The sequence below is a fragment of the Aquarana catesbeiana genome, linkage group LG05 (genome assembly GCF_042186555.1).
Source record: "Aquarana catesbeiana isolate 2022-GZ linkage group LG05, ASM4218655v1, whole genome shotgun sequence".
In the NCBI taxonomy this organism is placed as follows: domain Eukaryota; kingdom Metazoa; phylum Chordata; class Amphibia; order Anura; family Ranidae; genus Aquarana; species Aquarana catesbeiana.
The window spans coordinates 540,124,012-540,149,595 of record NC_133328.1 but is presented as its reverse complement, the minus strand read 5'-3'; the positions used below and the strand labels follow the sequence as shown (position 1 = coordinate 540,149,595).

Below are 25,584 nucleotides of genomic sequence, written 5' to 3'. Positions count from 1 at the left end.
GCCTTACTGACTGATTACTAATGCTGGCCATACACTATACAGAAAATCGGCCGAACCCATTTTCGAAAAACGAACGTTCGACCGTGACCGCAAACAATTGTGCCATCATATAATGTCCGATAATCTGTTCAGTGGACATGAATAAATAATTTTGTGTTCGTTTTTTTACATATACCTAGTGCAGGTAGTTCGGACGGGAAACACATTAACCTTGCAATTTATCGTACGTTCGGCAGAAATTTTCCAAACATGCCGTTCGTTTTTTTTCCACAAAAACGTCACAAACGATTATCGATTTGTACCCACTAACTTGCCGAAAAACGAACGAAGTGTCCATACGAACGATTTTTCGGCCGATTTTTCGTATAGTGTATGGCCAGCATAAGGGTGTTGAATATAATTGCAGCATCAATGCATCGCAATTCAGACATTCACAATGCTGTGAGTCGGCCAAATCGATGTCTGGTGATGGCATCCTTCGATCCGTGCGGTGCTCTGCCTCTCCGGGAGAGTCACAGAGGTAGAGCCTGCATGGTGGATAAAGCCCGCTCCTCTTCACTGAAGCTTTAAGTCAGCTGATGAGCTATCAGCCAATACAGTACAGGGGGAGGAGCTCAAGGAGACCCGACATCAGGAGAAGCTTCACTCGAGGCACCGGAAGTAGAAAACACACTGATCAGCATGGAGGAGGGGGAATCGACTGACACCGAGGGCAGGTGAATGCCAGTGTCACTGATCCCATCCCTCTGCCTCTGATCCCATCCATCCCTCTGCCACTGGAGAAAAATTTAGTTTTTCTGACTGCTTGAATTTTTGGATAAAAAGTTTTAACCATGTGCAGTAATCGTGATGCAGCGCGGAATCAAATCGTGAGACCAGTGAAGATGCGCACACTTACTGATCACCAGGTGAAAAGAAAGAAAAGGAATAAAAGCTTAAAGAAGAAAAAAAAATACTAATGAAGCCACCACATCCAATGATCAGTAAGGTAAAATATATTACATTTCTGTTGTTTGGGCTTAGTTACACTTTAAATATCTATTTCATGTGAAAATGTCAAACTTATTCAACATTAACGTTTGTGAATTTAAAAATATACACAAGATCATTAGTGAAGAGTGTACAGGAACATGTGCTTCTTAGTAAACTGACCCTCTGTTCATCGCACTTGGGTACAATTTTTGTAGTAACTGGATTTAAAAAAAAAAAAAAAAACCCACACTGCCTCAAAATGTGTATTGCCTTCTTGTAAATATGTCAACACTGGGACATGCTATACAATGTGTGTAGTCTACCACCAGAAACTGCATTTTCGCACTCATCCTTACTCACCTCTTCACCTAGCCATTTATCTTTAATTACAACTCTGAGGCTGATCATATGATTACATTCTACTTAGCACTCAGGAAGAAGCAGCAACTGGAATGAATGTGCCAGTTTCAGCTAGAGGGTGAAAGTTACTTAAGGCTCAGTTTACACTGGTACGATGCGGGAAACCCTGCGAATCCAGTGCGGGTTCCCGTATTGCACTTGAATCACCAGCGGTTCACACTGCCCTATGCGGACTGCTGCGGGTTTTTATACAAAGTTAATGACACCCCCAGATCAGATCGCAGTGCGAACTGTAAATTTGGACAGGAATCGGATCGCATGAGTGCGGATAAAAAAATTTGCATCGCACAGACATCACATGTGATCTACACAGCAATGCAGTACAAATCACATGCAATGTCTGGCATCTCACCAGTGTGAACATGCCCTCTAGTGTATGTATAGAAGAACTTTTTTTGGCTAGATTATTTTTTTTATTATTTACAGGCAGGGTAAGGAAGGGTTAAAAATACAACTGATTATTTTTTCACTTTTGGCCACTGTGGATGCAACAAGAAGTGAGACAGTTATTAAAACAGATGTCCCCATTGGAAGCTTTCCCCTCACTGCTAGTTATGGTGATGATGCAGACATTTTCCCTCAAATTCCGTCTCAGTAACAATGGTCACCGGGGCAATATAAGAGTGGGAAAGTTCTGGTTATACATACACTTTGAACTATTGCAATAAACATAACTGAACTAAATTGTTTTTCTCCACAACAGAGTTGCAATTTAACCGCTTGACTTCCAGAAGAGTTTACCAGCACCCCCCCCCCACATGACCAGAGCATTTTTTGCAATTCCCAGTCTGGATACCTAAAAACCTCTTCCAACAACTAGATTCTCTAATGGCTTCCTTTCTGTGGCAATCACATTCGGACAGATTTAGCAGGAAAATTCTACGCAGGCCTTGTACACAGACTTGCTTGCCCTGACTTTCACACGTACTATTTGGCAGCAATGCTCACCCATGCCCACAATTGGCTGGTCTCAGAGGATACCAGTGCATCAGTAGTCCTTGAGGCAGCACATCTGGGATCTTATGAGGCCCTTCGCAACACACTCTACAGGGGGATAGGGGGTTCACTGATAACCCTAACACAAGCTATGAAAGCAGTTGTCAGGGCTTGGCACACAGTGGTAGTTAAGCCTAACCTGGTAAAAAGCATATGGTCTCCTGACACACCACTTTGGTGTAATCCCAGGCTGAAGGAATTTCACGTTTTACAAGACTCCGGCCTGTGGGCTGGCAAGGGCATCAAATACTTGAAGGATGTTTGCGATGGCTTGGGGTTGTTTACCTTTGACAGACTGAAGCACAAATTCCAACTCCCAAATTCTTTCTTTTGTAGGTTCCTGCAGCTCCGCCACGCCTTTGACTCACAATTCAGATCGGCTCGGGGTTGAGCATGACAATCTTGAAACTCTGCTAAATGATATTAATCTCCGTAAGCCACTATCGCAAATAGATCAGGCACTGCTGCCGTCCGTTCAGGTCAGATTGGATGGGCTACTGGACCAGTGGTGGGCAGAGGTGCAGGAGCTGGACAGGGAAGATTGGGAGGACATGTGGGATTACCCATTGCAACCACTAGTTGCAACTAGGGACAAGCTCATACAATTCAAAATCCTGCACAGAATATACTACACACCCTAACGCCTTCATCGCATATACCCAACCTCGTCGGCAGCTTGCTGGAGATGCTCTGGTGTCCCTGCTGGTTTCCTACATATATTCTGGGATTGCCCACAGATTCAGGAATATTGGAAAGAGGTAACTCAATTTATCCACAAACTGACTACTATACCTATTCCTCTGACAATTAGTGTCTGTCTCCTTGGTCTTGTGGAACAGTTGACATTAGCTACAGCAACCCGCACCCTAATAGGTACTCTATTATTTTATGCCAGGAAAGCCATAGTACTAAAATGGAAGTCAGCCAACCCCCCTACCTTGTCATCGTGGGAAACATTAATTAACAAAATTATCCCCCTATACAAAGCAACATATTTATCCCGAGGATGCCCCCAAAAATTTGAAAAAGTCTGGCACTTGTGGACAGATTCAGAGTCCACGACAGATGACCAACCTGTTGGAAACTGCCCTGACTAGATGCCCTGGGTGCCTACCTAGCCCTGTTGAGTGTTGGGGTCCAACCCCCATGCAAGTGAATGGTGGAGTCAGTCCAGAGGGTGAGTGACTTCACTCGACCCTAGCTGTCCTTGCAACATCTGGCTCTGACAGATAAGAGGTCCTACAAGAACAGATATATCCTGTCAATATCCTACCATGTTTAAACTGGGTACTAGACATGTTGTTAGTTATTTTAACTGTAGTTAGAATTGTTTCGTTTTGAGATGTACCGCGAGTTGTACGCTGTTATGCACATGGCTATGTGCACCAATTGGCCGCGGGAATGTCTCAATGGCCCTGTTTTGTACCTCCAAATTTTCAATAAAAAGAAAAAAAGAAAAAAGTGTATATTATTTGGTTTATGTGAAAATTATAGCGTCTGGTATAGATACTGGAGGGTTTTCTTTTTTTTTTTATACTACTAATGACGGTGATCAGTGACTTATAGCGGGACTGCAATGGCATGGCGGGCATCCTGACAATAGCCGACGCTGGCACACTAATTGACTGACACTGGCATCAATAGTTACACTAATACAGTGATCAGTGCTAATACTTTACCCTGACACTGTAATAAATTACACTGGCTGGGAAAGGGGTTGAAATTTAGGGGCGATCAAGGGGTTAAATGTGTGCCCACCAATGTTTACTGTATGTATGTTATGTGCTGTTTTTACTAATTGATCTTGCCGTTTTTTTCTGCTTTGCCAGGGAATAAAAAGAACAGCAAGATTGCCTGTCAGTGTTCAGAGCTCTGTGTGGTTTACAACACATAGCTCCCTTCCCTGAATGACAGACCAATTAGCGGGTGCCAGCGATCAATCATTGGCCGGGACCCACTGATCAGCTTGTGCTGTAACAAAGCAGGTGGCTGCTCCCCCTACCTGAAATGCAGATACGTGATCTAGAGCAGTTGCCCTGCAGCAATATATCCGCAGGGTACAGTTGGCAAGCAGTTAACCATGGTACTATGGATTTGCCATGTCTGAGTTAACAAGTGATGTACAGTTGTGGGATACAACACATAGAATTTCTTTGGCTCATTACATATTTTCCACAAACAAGTTGTCAGGGCCAACACAGTTCTTAGAGGGGTGTTATAAAACTTTGAACATAGAGTGTTTGTAACATTACAAATGTCAAGTCCTTGTTGTATAAGGTGATTAAAAAAAAAAAAAGGTCACATATTCACAAAGAAAACTTTTATTGGTCCTTTGAGGGCTTATCCAGATCTTCGGGACTAAAGGTGAAGGGTTTATCAAAGCCCATAAGGTGATGGTAGTCCCAAGGATTTGGGAAGAGGTCTGGATTGACCAGCATGGATTTCTTCTTAGCATAGAAGGTTGTGAACATCTTACTCACACCGGGGACAGCCACATCAGCAGGAGAAAACACAGTCCTCTTTTCTGTAAGAAGGGCGTTATATGTAACTGCAGTGAACAAGTCTCTGTCGCTGTTGTGATACAAGCGTGCCACATATCCCTTTGTTATTATGTGCAGAGTAACGGGGGTGACAAAAGTGAAGAATCCCACTGTACTGCAGAATACTACTTTCAGAACAAGGCTGTCCACTCCAATACCAGTCTTCAGCAAAATATACGGCATAAGAAACAAGCTAGCAATGCTGGTGGAATAGGAGAAGAACTTCACACCTGTGTGGGGGGAAAAAAAAAAATGGCATATCATGTAGAGCTCGTCACTGCTGGTGTAGTACAGATTATTTAAAACCTCACCACATTCATTGATCGATTCAGCCTCTCTCAACTTTACCCTGAAGGAACCCTTAAAACATTTCAGATCTCTGGAAACCACTTAACTGGAGTTCAGTTCAAAACCCACTTATTATATATTAGTGTTCAGTGCAAACCCCACTCTGCATCCATGTGTAGCGCGTGTTAATTTTCCATTTCATTCTTTCTTAACTTAGGCTTTAAATTGGACTTGTGCCTTGGATAGTCCTCAGAATACAGGCCTTTACCCTGTACGTTACTTGTATGAACCTACCAGTATTAATCGTGGTAGGAAATCAAATCACAACCCAACCACTTACCTCAAGTGCTACACAGGAGTTATTTCACTTCACATCAATTTTTTTGGTGACATGAAGAGCAAGGACTCTAAAAGGCCCATACACACGATCGGATATGCCTACAACAATTGTGTGATGGATGTGTTTTGTCGGATAATCCGACCGTTTGTACGCTCCATCAGACAATTGTTGTCGGAATTTCCAACAACAAATGTTGGATGGTCATGCTCTCAAACTGTCTGACAACAAATGTGTTCCGTTGAATTATCCGATCGTGTGTACACAAGTCCGTCGGACTAAAATACAAAACACGCATGCTTCGAACCAATGCTAACCATAAGACAACATTAGCAGAAGTTGCCCAAAGGGTGGCGCTAAACAGCAGAAAAACCACATAGTTTTGTGAATGTTGGCTGAAAAAGTTCTGCCGTCTGTATGCAGAAAAAGTTCATGGCCAATGCCCTTTGGACAAAAATCCATGGATTTGTCTGATGGAAATCCGATTGCGTGTTTGAGGCTTAAGAGTACTTTTGGGCTGATATCAATCCACCTGAACAGTGTCAGAGGATGGAAGCCACCACTGAACAGGTATAAATTTGCTGCAATAGTGGATCACGGTGGAACTCGTTGTTGAGTAATCCTGAGCTTGACAGGTATAGCTGTATAACCCACTGGCTTCTTATGCTTCTAAAGGACTTAACAATAAGTTCTCTTAGATGCAGATATTTACTTGGGTTCCCAAGAGATATAAAAAAACAAATAAAAACCAGAAGAGAGACTGAACCCACACAGTAGCTACTCAAAACGAAGTGACTAGATTAGAAAGCCTAAAGGGTGCAGGCTTCTCAATCTACGTAAATGGCTTACACCCATGGTATGGGCATTATTTAACTTTGGTCAATGCTGCAGTTTGTTTTAGTTTACAAGCAGCCCCTTACCTGCATAGTCCCGGTTTTTCACTTCAGGTTGGCTCCTTCTGCAGGTATAGCTATGTAAAACATTAACAAAAAGTGCCTGTACCATTTAAAATCCAGTAATACACTGTCTCACCCTGCTCTGCACATGCTCAGTTGCTCTCCATTTTCAGCATATAATTTACAGCTTATTTTCTTCACTCCCCGATCATTTTTCTTAGCTGCCCTGTGCAAGCCCTACACCTACTCGTCGGTCACAAAGTGCTATCAACTTCTTTCTAGCCCCCAAGTAACAGCTCTGGGCCAATCACAAGGCACCTAATCCTCACATGGTAGAGGGGGAGTGAATCATATACTAATCTCTTATTTATAGCTCAGAAATAGTAGCAAACCTACCACAGAATAGTGTTTTAGGGTTTGTTTATTACCCAATGCTCAATTCACAAAGCTAGAGATTTTAATATGAGCCATTGGACAGAAACGTAAAAGGGTAAGTTCACCTTTTCATAAAAAACAGCCTATGCAGCCAAGGAGCAAAGGTTAGAATGCGAGCTTTGTAAAACATTCAATAATTTTATTGTCATACTTGTAGACCGTGTGAACCGAAGCTGCACAGTTTTTAATATTTACTGTAGCTCCTTTGACTGCTTAGGATATTTTATGGAAAAGGGGAAATTTTCCTTTAAAATCTTATAGGACTTAATGGGAACTGTGACTTTTTCTTTAAAAAAATAAATAAATAAAATAAAAAGCACCCTTAAGCCCCGTATACACGATCCGAAAATCGTACGAAAAATGCTGCATTTGAATTGATCGTATGATAATCAGATCGTTAATACAGAGCTTACGAGAGCCAATCAGGACAGTTCATCCGATATTATTCTACTGGACATGCACGGAAATTTTTTTTCATACGATGCCAGATCGTACGATTTTCATTTAATCAGTACAGCTGTCGTTCGAAAATGCAATACAGATACATTACAACACATGACATCACTTCTGAATTTTTATTCTGTCGTACAAGAAGTTTCGTGACTTTAGTAAACTCATCAGATTCGACGTGAGATTAGCATGCAAAAAAAACAAAACAAAAAAAAAAAACTGACGATCATTCATCCGATAATCGGAACATGTGTACGGGGCATTACCCTGGTAATTCAGATTATGCATAAAGCTTAGAGGCACAATTCACAAAGTTATTGTACAAGGATAAAGATACATATTTTCAAAAAGAATTATTTTCAGTTAGTGAAGTAAAACTAAACCCTCTTATTCTTTACAGCCAATAAAGCTGCCATTTTATTCTTTGTTTAATCTGCAGTTGCCATAATGCTGCACATGTGATCAGCTGATACCAGCCATTTGATTGATTGATAGTTCAATTCAGAGCACAAGCAACAGTGACGGTTATCAATCATGACATGCCTTGAATGGAAGTGTTTTAGGAAACTTAAAATTGATGGATTTAATTCCACTTAAAGTCCAATGAGAGTTCAACTGAAAATCAGTCACATGGCAAAAATAAAGCCTTGTGAATTGAGACTTATGTCAGTTTTATTTTCTCACCACTCATATCTACACTAGTCATAAAACATTCAAACTAACATGCAATGCATTTTGTACAAGAGAAGATCTGAGAACTGCATGTCTGTTATGAGGGGCAATGGCACAAGTTCTAATGCTTTCTTAACCTCCCTGGCGGTATGATTATTTCAGATTTTAGGTGCTGAAAGCGGTACCATTATTTTGCACAGAAATTTGGCGTTTTATATTGTAGGCCTGTAATTCTTAGGAATAGTTCACTTAAATCTGTCCAAACAAGAGTCTAGTAGACATCCCGGGTATGATAAAGTTTGAAAAACGAAATAAAAAATTATAATATAATAAATAACTATAAATAATTAAAACACATAATAATATAATAAAAATTATATAATAATGTAATCAAATCCAAAACACTGAAATTTGCTCAGTTGCAGAATTTTAGCTTTTATTACTTTTAGTGTTTGATGACGGATCTCCCCACAAATCACTATCGCTCAATTCTGCAAGTGATTATAATTTATTATCGCTTTTTTCTAGCTGGTCTAAAACCACTTTTGATGTAAAGAGACAGTTTTGGTTGCTATGGACAATCTCCAGTTTCCTGGCAGAAAGAACAGTTTTATATATATAAAACTGCATGCAGGACACTGGGCAGACCACTAGGGACAAAGGGGATGTGTAGTTATTTGATACAGTACTGTAATCTGTAAGATTACAGTATGCTGTATCTATACTGTGTATTTCACTTTTGAATTTACCGCCGAACTCCGTCCCCGTGCGTCGCAACGCTCGCAGGGAACGGAGCTCGGCACTGTGAATCGAGCGAGACACGGCGGCTCACCGATCACAGCGGGGGGAGACATCGCAGGATCCAGGGGACAAGGTAAGTAAACTCTTCCTGGATCCTGCGATGCAAGCCCGAGTCTGGCTCGGGGATACCGCTTTTGGTATGTAAAATCCACCCCGAGCCAGACTCGGGAATACCGCCAGGGGGGTTAAGCTATTCCCTTCCCAGGTGCCACAACTTCTTGCCTAGACACCTCCTAAATATACAGCATCTCACAAAAGTGAGTACACCCCTCACGTTTTTTTAAATATTTTATTATAACTTTTCATCTGACAACACTGAAGAAATGACATTTTGCTACAATGTAAAAGTAGCGAGTGTACAGCTTGTATAATTGGTCTACATGGCTCTTGTCCCAGAAGGAAGCCTCTTCTAAAGATGATGCAACCATATTGGAACCATGTCCTGTGGTTTGATGAGACCAAGGTAAATTTATTTGGTTTTGATGGTGTCAAGCATGTGTGGCAGCAATCAGGTGAGGAGTACAAAGACAAGTGTGTCTTGCTTACAGTCAAGCATGATGGTCGGAGTGTTATGGCCTGGGGCTTCACGAGTGCTGCCGGCACTGTGGAGCTATGTTTTTTGAGGGAACCATGGATGCATGTACTGTGACCTTTGAAGCACAGCATGATCCCCTCCCTTCGGAGACTGGGCTTCAGGGCAGTATTTCAACTTAACGACCACAAACACACTTCCAAGGCAACCATTGCCTTGCTAAAGAAGCTGAGGGTAAAGGTGATGGACTGGCCAAGCATGTCTCCAGACCTAAACCCTATTGAGCATCTGTGAGGCATCCTCAAATGTAAGGTGGAGGAGCGCAGGGTCTCTAACATCCACCCGCTCCTTGATGTCATAATGGAGGAGTGGAAGAGGACTCCAGTGGAAACCTGTGAAGCTCTGGTGAACTCCATGCCCAAGAGGGTCAAGGCAGTGCTGGAAAATAATGGTGGCCACACAAAATATTAACACTTTGGGCCCAATTTGGATATTTTCACTTAGGGGTGTACTCACTTTTGTTGCCAGCGGTTTAGACATTAATGGTTGTGTGTTGTTATTTTGAGGGGACAGCAAATTTACACTGTTATACAAGCTGTACACTCACTACTTTACATTGTAGCAAAGTGTCATTTCTTAAGTGTTGTCACATGAAGATATAATAAAATATTTACAAAAATGTGAGGGGTGTACTCGTTTTTGTGAGATACTGTATGATCACACTCACAGAAGTCCTGCATCATTTTCTTGCCCTGATTAAATCATCCCGTCTTGTGCTGGTGCTTTACTGTTCTTAAGATTATATTTAGCAGCAAACTTTCCAACAACAGCATTTCTGTTTGAGATTCACTGGAAATGCATTCTGGGACATTTGTACAGCTTTCCCAAACATCTAAATGATTTGTAAGATCAACGGGGCATTGCTGCCATCTGTCCAGCAATTAGTTTCTTTCTAGGCTCTCATCATGTGCATGTACATTTCTGATTCTTGTACTTCCTTTATCTCAAATTTTTTTTATTAGATCTTCTTTTCCCATAGTATTGCTGCATCCATACTATGTTGTTGAAAAAAGGGGGTTGGGGATTGTTGGGACTTCTATCCCTATCTAGATTGATAGGACGACAGAGAAGGTGGGACTTTAAATGAAGCACGCAGTTAATAAAATTAAATTTAGAATTTATTATATTGCAGTATATTAAAAAAGAGAGACATTATTAATACATGTTAATGATAATAATGGACAGTATCCCAATGTACTATGTTGTTGCCCAGAGCAATCAGCTTCCAACTATCATTTTACAGTTCAGCTTCTGGGAAAATTAAACAATACATGTGTCTTTTTTGCTCCCTTTTAATTTGTTAGCCTAGGTTCACATTGGAGGGATTTGGCATGCGATTTGACATGTCACATCTCATACCAAATCAGTGGCTATTGCCGGCAATGGCACTGTCCGAATCGGTGCGCCGTTGACTTTGCGGCGCCTCACCGATTTCCAAAAGTATTTTCTGTACTACTTTTGGCGACTTCAGGTGCGATTTCAATAGACATCTTTGCAGGAACCCGCACAGATATCTCTGAAATCGCCCTGAAGTTGGACTGACATGCGGGTATGAAATTGTGCGACTTCAGCTAAACTGCACAATTTCAATCCCGCAGAACTGTGAACCTAGGCTAAAGGATTTTTACCTTCATGCATTCTATCTGAAGATAAAAAAACCTTCAGTGTGCAGCTCCCTAATACTTACCCAATTCGATCCATCGATGTGCACAAAACCCGAAGCTCTCCCAGGTCATTGGCTCCCGCTGCTGTCAATCTTAGCCAGTAAGGTGGGAGCGGGGCTGAGCCGCGCTCTGTGTCTTATGGACGCAGAGAGCCTGCTCGGTAGCAAGCAATACTATGGGAAAAGAAGATATAATATATATTCTGAGGTAAAGGAAGTACAAGAATCAGAAATACACATACATACACATGAGAGCCTAGAAAGAAACAAATTGCAGCAATGGCACTCACTGAAGTGGAGGAGACACACGAAAAGAGGAGGATCAGGGCTGCTCTGTGCAAAACTATTACACAGAACAGATAATATGACATGCTTATTGTTTTAATAATACAAAAATAAGGTTTAATAACACTTTCAAGTAGAACCTTAGGCAAACATTTCTATTCATTTTGGATACAGTAAGAAAGACTGTCTGTTTTTTTTGTTTTGTTTTTTATTCTATGCATTAGGAAAACCTGTGTGTAGCAGCCTCCCAAGCACCCCCCCTAATTACTTACCCGAGCCTCATCTCTCTCCAGCAATGTCTAAGCCGTCCGGGACACTCCACCCGATTGGCTGAGACACAGCAGAGGTGCCCGTGGCTCCCACAGCTGTCAATCAAAGTAAGTCAGCCAAATAGGGGAGAGGGGGCGGGGCCGGGGCTCAGTGTCTGAATGGACACACAGAGCTGTGACTCGGCTTCAGTGCCCCATAGGAAGCTGCTGACTGTGGGGGCACTCGATAGGAGGAAAGGGCCAGAAGCAGCAATGAGGGACTCGAGAAGAGGAGAATCCGGGCTGCTCTGCGCAAAACCAACTTCATAGAGAATGTAAGTATAACATTTTTTTTTTTAATAAAAACAAAACACAAGGACTTTACAATCACGTTAAGCTCCAAATTTTCTGTAACTGATGGCTATCACAGTACAAGACTCTACTAATGCAAGTCATTAGACTTAGGAAGGTTTTAGGACATACCGAGGACTGCCCTGCCCAGATTACCGGTATAAACCAATCTGCCTTCTTCGGGTAGTGAAGAACTGGGTGACGTACTGAAGAAATGAACGGGTCTCAAGTCATGTAATACCTAAGAAACAGAAATATAACAGAAGATAGTCACACACGCTGCCCTTGATGAAAGAGAAAGAATAGAATTTGGTGAAAATGAGCCCTATGAGGAGGTATATATAAGGATCCAAAACAAAGCACGTTACAATCCAATCAGTAACACTGATCCAAAAGGCTGATAAAGGGAAATGCTTGAGGCAGGAGAATTACAAGAGTCCGGTAGCCATGTACCTAAAATGACAGCAGACACCTGACATCAGTTGTATCCACTGCTGTCAGCAGACACACGTACTCTGGATCCTTAACCACTTCAGCCCCGGAAGATTTGGCTGCTCAATGACCAGGCCATTTTTTTGCGATACGGCACTGCGTCGCTTTAACTGACAATTGCGCGGTCGTGCGATGTTGTACCCAAACAATATTGACATTTTTTTCCCCCCCAAATAGAGCTTTCTTTTGGTGGTATTTGATCACCCCTGCGGTTTATATTTTTTGCGCTATAAACAAAAGAAGAGCGACAATTTTTTTTTTTTTTTAAAAGCAATATTTTTTACTTTTTGCTATAGTAAATATCCCAATTTAAAAAAAAAAATAAATAAAAATTTTTCTCAGTTTAGGCCGATATGTATTCGTCTACATATTTTTGGTAAAAAAAATTTTAAAAAATCCCAATAAGCGTATATTGATTGGTTTGCGCAAAAGTTATAGCGTCTACAAACTATGGGAAAGATTTATGGCATTTATATGGCGTTTTTATAATTTTTTTTTTTTTTTACTAGTAATGGCAGTGATCTGCGATTTTTAGCGATACTGCGACATTGCGGCGGACAGGAAGGACACTTTTGATACATTTTTGGGACCATTTACAGACTGATCAGTGGTATAAATATGCACTGATTACTGTGTAAATGTCACTGGCAGGGAAGGGGTTAACACTAGGGGGCGATAAAGGGGTTAACCGCTTTCCCTATTGTGTGTTCTAACTGTGGGGGGATGGGACTAACTAGGAAAGATGACAGATCGCGGGTTCTACTTTGTAGAAACACACGATCGGTCTTCTCTCCTCTGACAGCATGGGGATTTGTGTGTACACACACACACACACACACACACACACACACACACCCCCCTGTGCTGCCGCTCGTGCCCGCCGGTCATGTGCCTCCAGCGGTGCTTGGGCGCCCTCTGGTGGCTCTCCTGGGTAAAGCCTTATATGTAAGGGATTTCGCCCAGGATAGCCATTCTGCCGCAGTATATCTGCGTGAGCCAGTCGGGAACCGGTTAAATGATCAAGTTCAACTTTTGTAAAAAAATAAAACAATAATAAATGCACATCTTTTTGCAGGTAAAAAAATATGGAGCCTGTAAAGCATTGCCCCCGCAGGTGCTATGCTGGACTCCTGCAGACTTGTCTGTGTATATGTGTGCTCATATCTCGTATGGGCATACAGATACACACTGACCAGGAAGAATGAACTACTAGAGCACTTAACAGGACTATGCTAGTTTACTGAGAACTACAAGCCGACAGCTGCAAAGGCTGTTGGTACTTGTAGTTTTTCATTCACAGAACTCTGTGACTAAATGATGCGGCTGGAGCGTTATTTTCAAACTGAAAGCGGGCGCCTGGACAAGATGTGCTTTCAGTGTCACTGGGGGAGGCTGCAGCTGCTGGAACATGTTACACCCTAAATATGGGTGGAAGATGTAACATGTTGCAAAACAAGAACGTATCCTTTAATATGGCCCTTTAACTGAGCAATCAGATGACTTAACATCCCCAGCCTCTAATAGGTAGGGAAGGAATAGAGTACATCTAAAGGCAAAACTGCTTTATCATTTAGGATAGAGGAGGGAAGAGTTAAAACTGCTGATAGTTTTCTTTTTTGCCTATTTCACCTGCGTCTCAATAAGGAGATCTCACTTCATTGCCTGTCATGTGTAATTTAGTATGTAATGATAACAATTTTCAATAAAGAAATAGAAAAAAAAAAAAAAACGCAGGAAGTGCGAGGATATGTCACCAATGTAAGGAAACGCCCCTCTAAAAGAATCTCTCCCCCCAGTGGGGACGCACAGAGCAATAAAAACCCTGACAGAGGGCCTAACCCTTCCCTACTTTATACAAAACTTAACCAGCCTATACAGTCTGAAATACTGCCGCCCTTCACCCATGACACAGCACTAGTGATTGGCCCAGGCCTGTCACATGGGTGGAGGAGACCTGACTGGTCAATGTTCTTTTCTGACAATTGGAGAGAGTATATGGGGGAGGGGTGATGTCCCAATCACTGTCCTGATCACATTCCGCTCCCACAGAGGACCCCCACCTATCATTTTCCTGCAGCTCTGGGGCAGGTTAAAGGCAGACTGGGCAAAACGATTTTCTTATATTTGAAGATTAATGTTTAGAGGCTCTCTCACTGTCCATAGGAAGGATGAGCTCTGGCGTGTTCGCATGTTGCACATGCATAGCCCCGCCAGGAAGTCGGCAATGCGCTGCACTAATCACAGGCAGTGAGACATTTCCCGATCTCTACAGCCAGGCACCGGGAAATGTCTCACTGCCTGTGATTAGCCCTGTGCAGTGCCGAGTCCCTGGGGGGCTCTACACGTGCAGCATGCGAACACGCCGGAGCTCATCCTTAGTCCACTCCGAGGAGATTTTACCTCACTTCCTATCTATTAAACACACAAGTACACTATACAACCTCCATGCACCGTGTCCCCCCCATCGGTACGCCCTCCATGCACCGTGTCCCCCCCATCGGTACGCCCTCCATGCACCGTGTCCCCCCCATCGGTACGCCCTCCATGCACCGTGTCCCCCCCATCGGTACGGCCTCCATGCACCGTGTCCCCCCCATCGGTACGGCCTCCATGCACCGTGTCCCCCCCATCGGTACGGCCTCCATGCACCGTGTCCCCCCCATCGGTACGGCCTCCATGCACCGTGTCCCCCCCATCGGTACGGCCTCCATGCACCGTGTCCCCCCCATCGGTACGGCCTCCATGCACCGTGTCCCCCCCATCGGTACGGCCTCCATGCACCGTGTCCCCCCCATCGGTACGGCCTCCATGCACCGTGTCCCCCCCATCGGTACGGCCTCCATGCACCGTGTCCCCCCCATCGGTACGGCCTCCATGCACCGTGTCCCCCCCATCGGTACGGCCTCCATGCACCGTGTCCCCCCCATCGGTACGGCCTCCATGCACCGTGTCCCCCCCATCGGTACGGCCTCCATGCACCGTGTCCCCCCAATCGGTACGGCCTCCATGCACCGTGTCCCCCCCATCGGTACGGCCTCCATGCACCGTGTCCCCCCAATCGGTACGGCCTCCATGCACCGTGTCCCCCCAATTGGTACGCCCTCCATGCACCGTGTCCCCCCCCATCGGTACGCCCTCCATGCACCGTGTCCCCCCATCGGTACGCCCTCCATGCACCGTGTCCCCCCATCGGTACGCCCTCCATGCACCGTGTCCCCCCCATCGGTACGCCCTCCATGCACCGTGTCCCCCCAATTGGTACGCCCTCCATGCACCGTGTCCCCCCCATCGGTACGCCCTCCATGCACCGTGTCCCCCCAATTGGTACGCCCTCCATGCACCGTGTCCCCCCAATTGGTACGCCCTCCATGCACCGTGTCCCCCCCATCGGTACGGCCTCCATGCACCGTGTCCCCCCAATTGGTACGCCCTCCATGCACCGTGTCCCCCCAATTGGTACGCCCTCCATGCACCGTGTCCCCCCCATCGGTACGGCCTCCATGCACCGTGTCCCCCCAATTGGTACGCCCTCCATGCACCGTGTCCCCCCATCGGTACGCCCTCCATGCACCGTGTCCCCCCCATCGGTACGGCCTCCATGCACCGTGTCCCCCCAATTGGTACGCCCTCCATGCACCGTGTCCCCCCCATCGGTACGGCCTCCATGCACCGTGTCCCCCCAATTGGTACGCCCTCCATGCACCGTGTCCCCCCAATTGGTACGCCCTCCATGCACCGTGTCCCCCCCATCGGTACGGCCTCCATGCACCGTGTCCCCCCAATTGGTACGCCCTCCATGCACCGTGTCCCCCCATCGGTACGCCCTCCATGCACCGTGTCCCCCCCCATCGGTACGCCCTCCATGCACCGTGTCCCCCCATCGGTATGCCCTCCATGCACCGTGTCCCCCCATCGGTACGCCCTCCATGCACCGTGTCCCCCCATCGGTACGCCCTCCATGCACCGTGTCCCCCCATCGGTACGCCCTCCATGCACCGTGTCCCCTCATCGGTACGCCCTCCATGCACCGTGTCCCCTCATCGGTACACCCTCCATGCACCGTGTTCCCCCATCGGTACACCCTCCATGCACCGTGTTCCCCCATCGGTACACCCTCCATGCACCGTGTTCCCCCATCGGTACACCCTCCATGCACCGTGTTCCCCCATCAGTACACTATACACCCTCCATGCAGTGCCCGCACCTGACAGGAAGCCCCTAGGCTCGCTCTCTCCGCTCTTCTTTCCGGGAAGGAAGGACACACTCGGCCCCTCACTGCTCCCGAGCATGTGAGCCGGAGAAGCCCCACCGGCCATCTCCCGCACACCGCCAACCGGAGCATTCCGCCAATGACAGACCGACCTTTGTGACCCGGATGTTCTCTCTGGACTCTCATTCCTGTGTGTAGAGCGTCTACCTGCTGCTCACCGCGCCCCCTGCCGGCTGTCATTAGACACAGCACTCATATAGAGACTACCAGAAGGGGCTTTCATCCACAGCTCACCCCCTGTGTGAAAGGACACTGTGTAATGATATCAGACTCTGCAATAAAGGAGTGAAAGTTTTTTCCATGACAACAGATCTCTTCATTTTTTTAACATTACCATTAGCTGGGTATAGGCTGACCTGTGTTTTATAAACCACCTACGCTTTGATTTACAGTGAGAGTGACAGAGGAGAAGCGATTAACCTGAAGTTAGCTTCTTATTCAGGTTGGATCTTTAGTCCCAAAAGTGATTATTTACTAAACAATCATCTGCAATGTTTATAATAAAATTGTGAACTTTTACAACAATTCTCTCATCCTAAATGCCATGTATTTAAAGGGGTAATTCTGAATAAATATCTGAAATCCATCTTGGCTCACCCAAATTCAACTTGTTTTATACTCATTGGGCATCCTACGATATAGGAAGGTTCTACTTGGCCCAAGCCAAGTGATCTAAATCCTAAAATATGGCACCAAACATGTCACCATGACAGCCATGGATTTCAATGGGAAATTCTGAATTAGGAACCAAGATATTCCTATATGAAAACCACTTTGGCCCACCCAAATTCCACTTATTTTATACTCATTGGGCATCCTACTATATAGGAAAGTTCAATTTGGCCCGAGCCAAGTGATGGGAATTTTAAAATATGGCACCAAGTGTGGCACCATGACAGCCATGCATTTCAATGGGAAATTCGGAATAAGAAGCCAAGCTATTCTTATATGAAAACCACTTTAGCCCACCCAAATTCGACTTGTTTTATACTCACTGGGCATCCTACTATATAGGAAAGTTCAATTTGGCCCGAGCCAACTGATGAAAATCCTAAAATATGGCACCAAACTTGTCTCCCTGTCACCCATGCATTTCAATGGGAAATTCCGAATAAGAAGCCAAGCTATTCCAATATGAAATCCATCTTGGCTCACTCATCTCCACTTGTTTTATACTCATTGGGCATCCTACTATATAAGAAAGTTCAATTTGGCCCGAGCCAAGTGATATAAATCTTTAAATAAGGCACCTTGACAGCCATGCATTTCAAAGGGAAATTCTGAATAAGGAACCAAGATATTCCTATAGGAAAATCAACTTGGCTCACCCAAATTCCACTTGTTTTATACTCATTGGGCATCCTACTATATAGGAATGTTCAAATTGGACTAACCCAAGTAATGGAAATCCTAAAATATGGCACCAAACGTGGCACCATGACAGCCATGCATTTCAATGGGAAATTCCGAATAAGGAACCAAGATATTCCTATACGAAAACCAACTTGGCTCACCCAAATTCCACTTGTTTTATACTCATTGGGCATCCTACTATTAGTTAAAGTTCAATTTGGCCCGAGCCAAGTGATAGAAATTCTAAAATATGGCACCAAACATGTCACCATGACAGCCATGCATTTCAATGGGAAATTCTGAATAAGAACCCAAGATATTCCTATATGAAAACCATCTTAGCTCACCCAAATTCCACTTGTTTTAAACTCATTGGGCATCCTACTATATAGGAAAGTTCAAATTGGCCCGAGCCAAGTGAAGGAAATCCTAAAATTTGGCATCTTGACCGCCATACATTTCAATGGGAAATTCCGAATAAGAAACCAAGCTATTCCTGTATGAAAACCATTTTGGCTCACCCAAATTCGACTTGTTTTATACTCATTGGGCATCCTACTATATAGGAAAGTTCAATTTGGCCCGAGCCAAGTGATGGAAATTTTAAAATATGGCACCAAGTGTGGCACCATGACAGCCATGCATTTCAATGGGAAATTCTGAATAAGAACCCAAGATATTCCTATATGAAAACCATCTTAGCTCACCCAAATTCCACTTGTTTTAAACTCATTGGGCATCCTACTATATAGGAAAGTTCAAATTGGCCCGAGCCAGGTGAAGGAAATCCTAAAATTTGGCATCTTGACCGCCATACATTTCAATGGGAAATTCCGAATAAGAAACCAAGCTATTCCTGTATGAAAACCATTTTGGCTCACCCAAATTCGACTTGTTTTATATTCATTGGGCATCCTACTATATAGGAAAGTTCTATTTGGCCCGAGCCAAGTGATATAAATCTTAAAATATGGCACCTTGGCAGCCATGGATTTCAAAGGGAAATTCTAAATAAGGAACCAAGATATTCCTATATGAAATCCATCTTGGTTCACCCAAATTCCACTTGTTTTATACTCATTGGACAGCCTACTATATAGGAAAGTTCAATTTGTCCCAAGCCAAGTGATATAAATCTTAAAATATGGCACCTTGACAGCCATGCATTTCAATGGAAAATTCTGAATAAGGAACCAAGATATTCCTATGTGAAAACCACTTTGGCTCACCCAAATTCCACTTGTTTTATACTCAATGGGCATCCTACTATATGGGAAAGTTCAATTCGGCCCGAGCCAAGTGATGGAAATCCTAAAATATGGCACCAAACGTGGCAACATGACAGCCATGCATTTCAATGGGAAATTCTGAATAAGAAACCAAGATATTCCTATATGAAAACCATCTTGGCTCACCCAAATTCCACTTGTTTTAAACTCATTGGGCATCCTACTATATAGGAAAGTTCAATTTGGCCCAAGCCAAGTGATAGAAATCCTAAAATATGGCATCTTGACGGCAATACATTTCATGGGAAATTCCGAGTAAGAAACTAAGCTATTCCTATATAAAAACCACTTTGGCTCACCCAAATTTGACTTGTTTTATACTCACTGGGCATCCTACTATATAGGAAAGTTCTATTTGGCCCGAGCCAACTGATGGAAATCCTAAAATATGGCACCAAACTTGTCACCCTGTCACCCATGCATTTCAATGGGAAATTCAGAATAAGAAGCCAAGCTAGTCCTATATGAAATCCATCTTGGCTCATTAAAATTCCATTTATTTTATACTCATTGGGCATCCTACTATATAGGAAAGTTCAATTTGGCCCGAGCCAAGTGATCTAAATCCTAATATATGGCACCTTGACAGACATACATTTTAATGGGAAATTCCAAATAAGAAGCCAAGATATTCCTATATGAAATTCATCTTGGTTCACCCAAATTCCACTTGTTTTATACTCATTGGGCATCCTACTAGATAGGAAAGTTCAATTTGGTCCGAGCCAAGTGACGGAAATCATAAAATATGGCATCAAACTGGTCACCCATGCATTTCAATGGATCAGACCCCGTGGTTTCCATCCTCATCAGGAGGCTTCCCTTTCGGCTACGAACCGCTCCAGGTCACCTTTACTCCGGCAGGCTTTGCATAGCAACCGCCATCCCTTCACTATTTCACCATAGATCAGGGACGGAAGCAAGCGCCACCTCCTGGAAACTGATAAGAACATATACTACACTTGATCTTAGCCAAAAGGCCGAGAAGCGATGTGGCAAGTGACATTCTTCATCTGGGGGCAGGCAGCGTGGCAAGTGACAAGCTGCATCTTGTGGCAGGCGACGTGGCAAGTCTCCCACTGATTCTGCATTATGGTGAGTTGAACAATTTAATTTTATATTGCAATGTAATAATAGAAATAATGTGCTTCAATCACCCTGACACCATAACAACCATGGTGCCATGATGATTAAAGCTCCAACACCAGCTATTGCCCTGATAAATTGCCCGCGAAAAATCACTTACCCCGTCCACGCGTCATCATGACAGCCATGTATTTCAATGGGAAATTTTGAATAAGAAGCCAAGCTATTCCTATATGAAAACCATCTTGGTGCACTCAAATTCCACTTGTTTTATACTCATTGGGCATCCTTTTATATAGAAAAGTTCACTTTGGCCCGAGCCAAGTGATATAAGTCATAAAATATGGCACCAAACGTGGAACCATGACAGCCATGCATTTCGATGGGAAATTTTGAATAAGAAGTTATGGTATTGGCTATATAGCTTGGCTTCTTATTCAAAATTTCCCATTGAAATGCATGGCTGTCAGTGTGCCACGTTTGGTGCCATATTTTATGCTTTTTATTACTCAGGCCAAATTTAACATATATAGAAGGATGCCCAATGAGTATAAAACAAGTGGAGCCAAGATGGTTTTCATAAAGGAATAGCTTGGCTTCTTATTTGGAATTTCCCATTGAAATGCATGGCTGTCAGGGTGCCATGTTTGGTGCCATATTGTATAATTTATATCACTTGGCTCGGGTCAAATTGAACTTTAACTATAAGAGGGATGCCCAATTATATAAAAACAAGTCACATCTGGGTGAGCCAAGGTGGTTTTCATATAGAAAAAGTTATATATGCAGAATTACCCCTTTAACCACTTCAATACAGGGCACTTATTCACCCTTCCTGCCCAGACCAATTTTCAGCTTTCAGCGCTCTTGCACTTTGAATGCCAATTACTCAGTCATGCAACACTGTACCCAAACACATTTTTTATCATTTTTTTAACACAAATAGAGCTTTCTTTTGGTGGTATTTAATCACCACTGGGTTTTTTATTTACATAAGTGAAAAAATGCAAAAAATTTTTAAACAAAACCCACTTTTTTTAGTTTATATAATAACATTTTGCAAATAAGTAATTTTTGTTCATAAATTTGGGCCAAAATTTATACTGCTACATATCTTTGGTAAAAATAACCCAAATAAGTGTATATTATTTGGTCTGTGTGAAAGTTATAGAGTCTACAGCAGTGGTTCTCAACTCCTGTCCTCAGGACCCACTAATGCCGCGTACACACGGTCGGACTTTTCATCTACAAAAGTCCGACAGCCGGTCCGACAGACTTCCTGCGGACTTTCGGCGGACTTGCGGCAGACTTTCTAACGAACGGACTTGCCTACACACGACCACACAAAAGTTTGACAGCCTAGTACGCGGTGACGTACATCAAGTCCAGCGAGACTATAAAACGGAAGTTCAATAGCCCGTACGACACCCTTTGGGCTCCTTCTGCTAATCTCGTGTTTATCTCGTGTTAGTAGAAGTTTGGTGAGAGACGATTCGCGCTTGTGAGACTCGTATTTTTCAGTTCGTTTTAACTGTTGTTCAGTCTGTGCTTGTGAGGTTTGTATCTGCTTTTCAGTGCGTTTGGTCAGTTGGCATTGAGAAACCTTTGTTTTATTGTCCGCTCGTTCCTGATTTTCAGGTCGTTCTTCACAGGCCTTGCTGTTCTTCAGTGCGTTCTGTTAAGTGCGTTCTGACCAGCCGACCGTTTTGAAGCCATGTTACCTGTACGTACTCGTCGTCGAGCTCGTGCATTGTATGTGCTTGGTGCTGTAGTTTATTCTTCAGACCAAGACCAGTCCATGAACAGCGCGAGGAGGAGTTCATGGACCAAGAATTGGTTGCTCCAGCGTGACCAGTTCTGTCACATGCCATTGCTCCGTGAGATCCGTGAGAATAATCCTGAGGATTTCAGGAACTTTCTCCGGATGACGGACCCCGTTTTTGATCGTTTGGTGGCTTTGCTGACCCCCTATATCAGCAGGCAGGATACCTGCATGAGGCAAGCCATCACTCCGGAGCAGAGGCTAGTTGCCACGTTGCAGTACTTGGCGACGGGGAGAAGCCTGCAGGACCTCAAGTTCTCGACAGGCATCTCCCCCCAGGCTCTGGGGATCATTATCCCAGAGACCTGTTCTGCCATCATCCAGGTCCTGCAGAAGGACTATATTAGGGTAAGAATTTTTTCTTTTATTAGCATCACATGTTCTTTTATTTATTCTTTGATAATGTAATGTATTTCTTAGCTCAAACACTACTTACCATCATTGTAATATAGTGTGAATGTCCCCTTTTTCTTCTCACGCATGCTTGATTTGTTTCATGTTCTTTTTTGTCATGCATGTATATTTGCCTTCAATAACCTCTCCAGCATACAAAGCTGGTCACATATTCACCTTGTCTTCTCAGTTTGAATGTATTTAGTCAGCTGCATTGTATTTTGTTTCCCCTAAACGCTATCCAAATAGTGTGCTTATAATTAGCTTGATTTCAACCCCCCCCCCCCCCCTAATAATTTGCTAGAATCTTCTGTGGTGTTGATTTTTAAAAAGCAAACATATGTTGCACTTTGCAAAATGCATGTGCAGTCTACAAGTGCATTTGCTCCAGTGCTTTAGTAAATGAGCAGAAGCTCTGCTGATTTCCATCATCAAATCATATACAAGCCACAAAGTGTTTTCATTAATTGCCCTTGCATGTGGTTGTGTACTCCTTGCAACATGAAAGCCTTTTTACCTTACCTCATTTACTTAAAGCTGGGGAGCAACTGCACTTGCAGAGTGGAACAACTGCAGTCTTGTAGCCTTTTTAGTCCATAAATCCCTGTGTGTCCTAAAATTAATATTTTTTGGTAATTTCACCACCCCCTAAAATGTAATCAATGTTCCATCAGAGGGGGTGAGCAATCTGATAAGTGTGCCTTTCAATATTCTTTCTTCCAGAAGATATACATTATTTAATGTTATACTGATGCTGTGGAATGTTTTTAATTGTATAATTTTCTTGCCATGTTCGATTCAAAATTACTGATTTTTGTTTTCTTGTTTGATTCCCCAGTTTCCTTCAACGCCACAGGAATGGCAGACTGTGGCATCCCATTTTGCCACCCGTTGGGACTTTCCCAATTGTGGAGGGGCTATAGATGGGAAACATGTACACATTGTGCCACCACCCCATTCGGGGTCATACTATTTTAATTATAAGGGGTTCCACAGTATAGTTTTAATGGCGGTGGTGTCGGCACACTATGAATTTCTATATGTGGACGTGGGGAAGAATGGCCGGATGTCGGATGGAGGAGTATTTGCCCAGACGGAGTTCTGCCAGCGTCTCCAGAGTGGTGGCCTGGGATTGCCACCTGATGCGGATAACGTGGAAGGACTCCCCTTTGTCTTCATTGCCGATGAAGCCTTCGCTCTGAGCAAGCACCTCATGAGGCCATTCCCCCAAAGAACCCTCACCCCGGAGAGGAGGGTTTTTAATTTCCGGCTGGCCAGAGCTAGAAGAGTGGTTGAGAATGCGTTTGGGATTCTGGCCAGCCGGTTCCGCCTGTTTCAAACCTCCATTAATTTGGCGGAATACAAACTTAATTTTATCATTTTATCGTGCTGCATCCTGCACAACTTTTTAAACAAACATTCTCAAAATTATATGGTGCCAGTTGGGCCTGAGGCCGGACTTATCGTTGATAATCTTACGGGCCTGGATACTGTCCATACTGGCTTGGCCCCCCAAAGTGCCCATCAAGTTAGACAGCAATATGTTAATTATTTTATGGGTAGGGGGGCCATTGCAATGGGCCAGGATATCTAAAGATTTAAAATAAAAACAATCTTGATGAAATCTTGAATTATATTTATTGCTTGCCTTTCTTTTAGGCTTTCTCCTAGGTTATGGTCGAGCAGTTGTAGTGCCAACTGTATTTTCCTTGTAAATTTCTAAATAAGCTCCATTGCCACTGTAAACCACTTTTTTGAAATTTATAAACAAACTGATACTGAGCATTGAAATAACAAACCACACATTTATTTAATTCTAAGCAGATGTTTTTAATCTTTGGTATCCATTCAGTTATGCATTTAGTATAAAATGTTCCTAGCCAAAAATATAAAGATATATAAAATAAATTTAGAATAATATAATTAGAGTTAAATATTTTTAGATAATCAAAAATAAAATTTGTTGGGCATTTTGATTTTAGCAAACAGGCCTTTTTTTTTTTTTGGTGTTTTTTAAAATCCTTTTTTTTTTTTTTTTTTGTCTTTTTTCAAATCCTTTTTTTTTTTTTTTTTTTTGTCTTTTTTCAAATCCTTTTTTTTTTTTTTTTTTTGTTGTTTTTTAAAATCCTTTTTTTTTGTCTTTTTTCAAATCCTTTTTTTTTTTATTTATTTGTTTTTTTTGAAAAATAGGCCACCTTTTTTAAATGTTGTTAAACAGGCATATAATTTAACAGAAAATAATAAAGAGAAGGCCCAGAATGGGGTCAGCAAACCAGGAAATGAAGGACATGATCGATGTTTTGGGGTTTAAAAAAGGGCATTTAGATTCGACCCAAAACATCAATCATGTCCTTCATTTCCTGCTGCATACGATCCAGCCGATTCTGCATTTGATCGATCTCCCCATTCCAGGCCATTATTTGAGCAATTAGCCGTTGGGCACTGTCTGTGGTGAAATAGTCACTTGGACCTAAAGTGGAATGAAAAAAAAAATATGTTTAGAAATATGCACACATAGTTTACCTTACCATAAAGCTGGTGTCTCAGACACTGACCTGGTGGGGTGCCCATGTCGCATACTTCATGAACATCCTCGGGGGTGGCGCTGTTGCTTGACTCAAGTACAACCAGATCACCTAAAATAGAGTAGAAAAATTACATAAAATAAAAGGCAGCCATGCATAGATTACCGTAAGCTGGTGTGTCAGACACTCACCTGGTGGGGTGCCCACGTCGCCCACCTCTCCTTCCTCCACATCCTCAGTGGGGCTTGGGCTGATTTCCCAAGTATGTTCTTTTGCTGGGGGGGGGGACTGGGTTCCTCTTGTTGGCTGAGTGATTTTTCCCCTATGTGAAGCAAAAAATTAATATACTTAGCACACAGATATTTTAGTACATACTAATCTTCAAACATTTGTAGTGAAGTGGTGTAC

At 43.2% G+C, this 25,584-nt stretch overlaps 1 protein-coding gene and 1 pseudogene across 1 annotated transcript; both read right to left on the bottom strand.

Moving 5' to 3' along the window:
• Positions 1–974: 974 nt before the first annotated feature.
• Positions 975–16,860, bottom strand: TMEM70 (transmembrane protein 70). The gene is made up of 3 exons (XM_073631815.1): positions 16,643–16,860; positions 12,079–12,187; positions 975–5,158 (listed from the first exon to the last, which is right to left on the bottom strand). Exons 1-3 carry the CDS (start codon positions 16,832–16,834, stop codon positions 4,710–4,712), a joined length of 750 nt encoding a protein of 249 aa, XP_073487916.1. The 5' UTR covers positions 16,835–16,860; the 3' UTR covers positions 975–4,709.
• Positions 16,861–20,210: 3,350 nt separating this feature from the next.
• On the bottom strand, positions 20,211–20,342 carry LOC141146440 (U2 spliceosomal RNA; annotated as a pseudogene).
• Between the last annotated feature and the right edge of the window lie 5,242 nt (positions 20,343–25,584).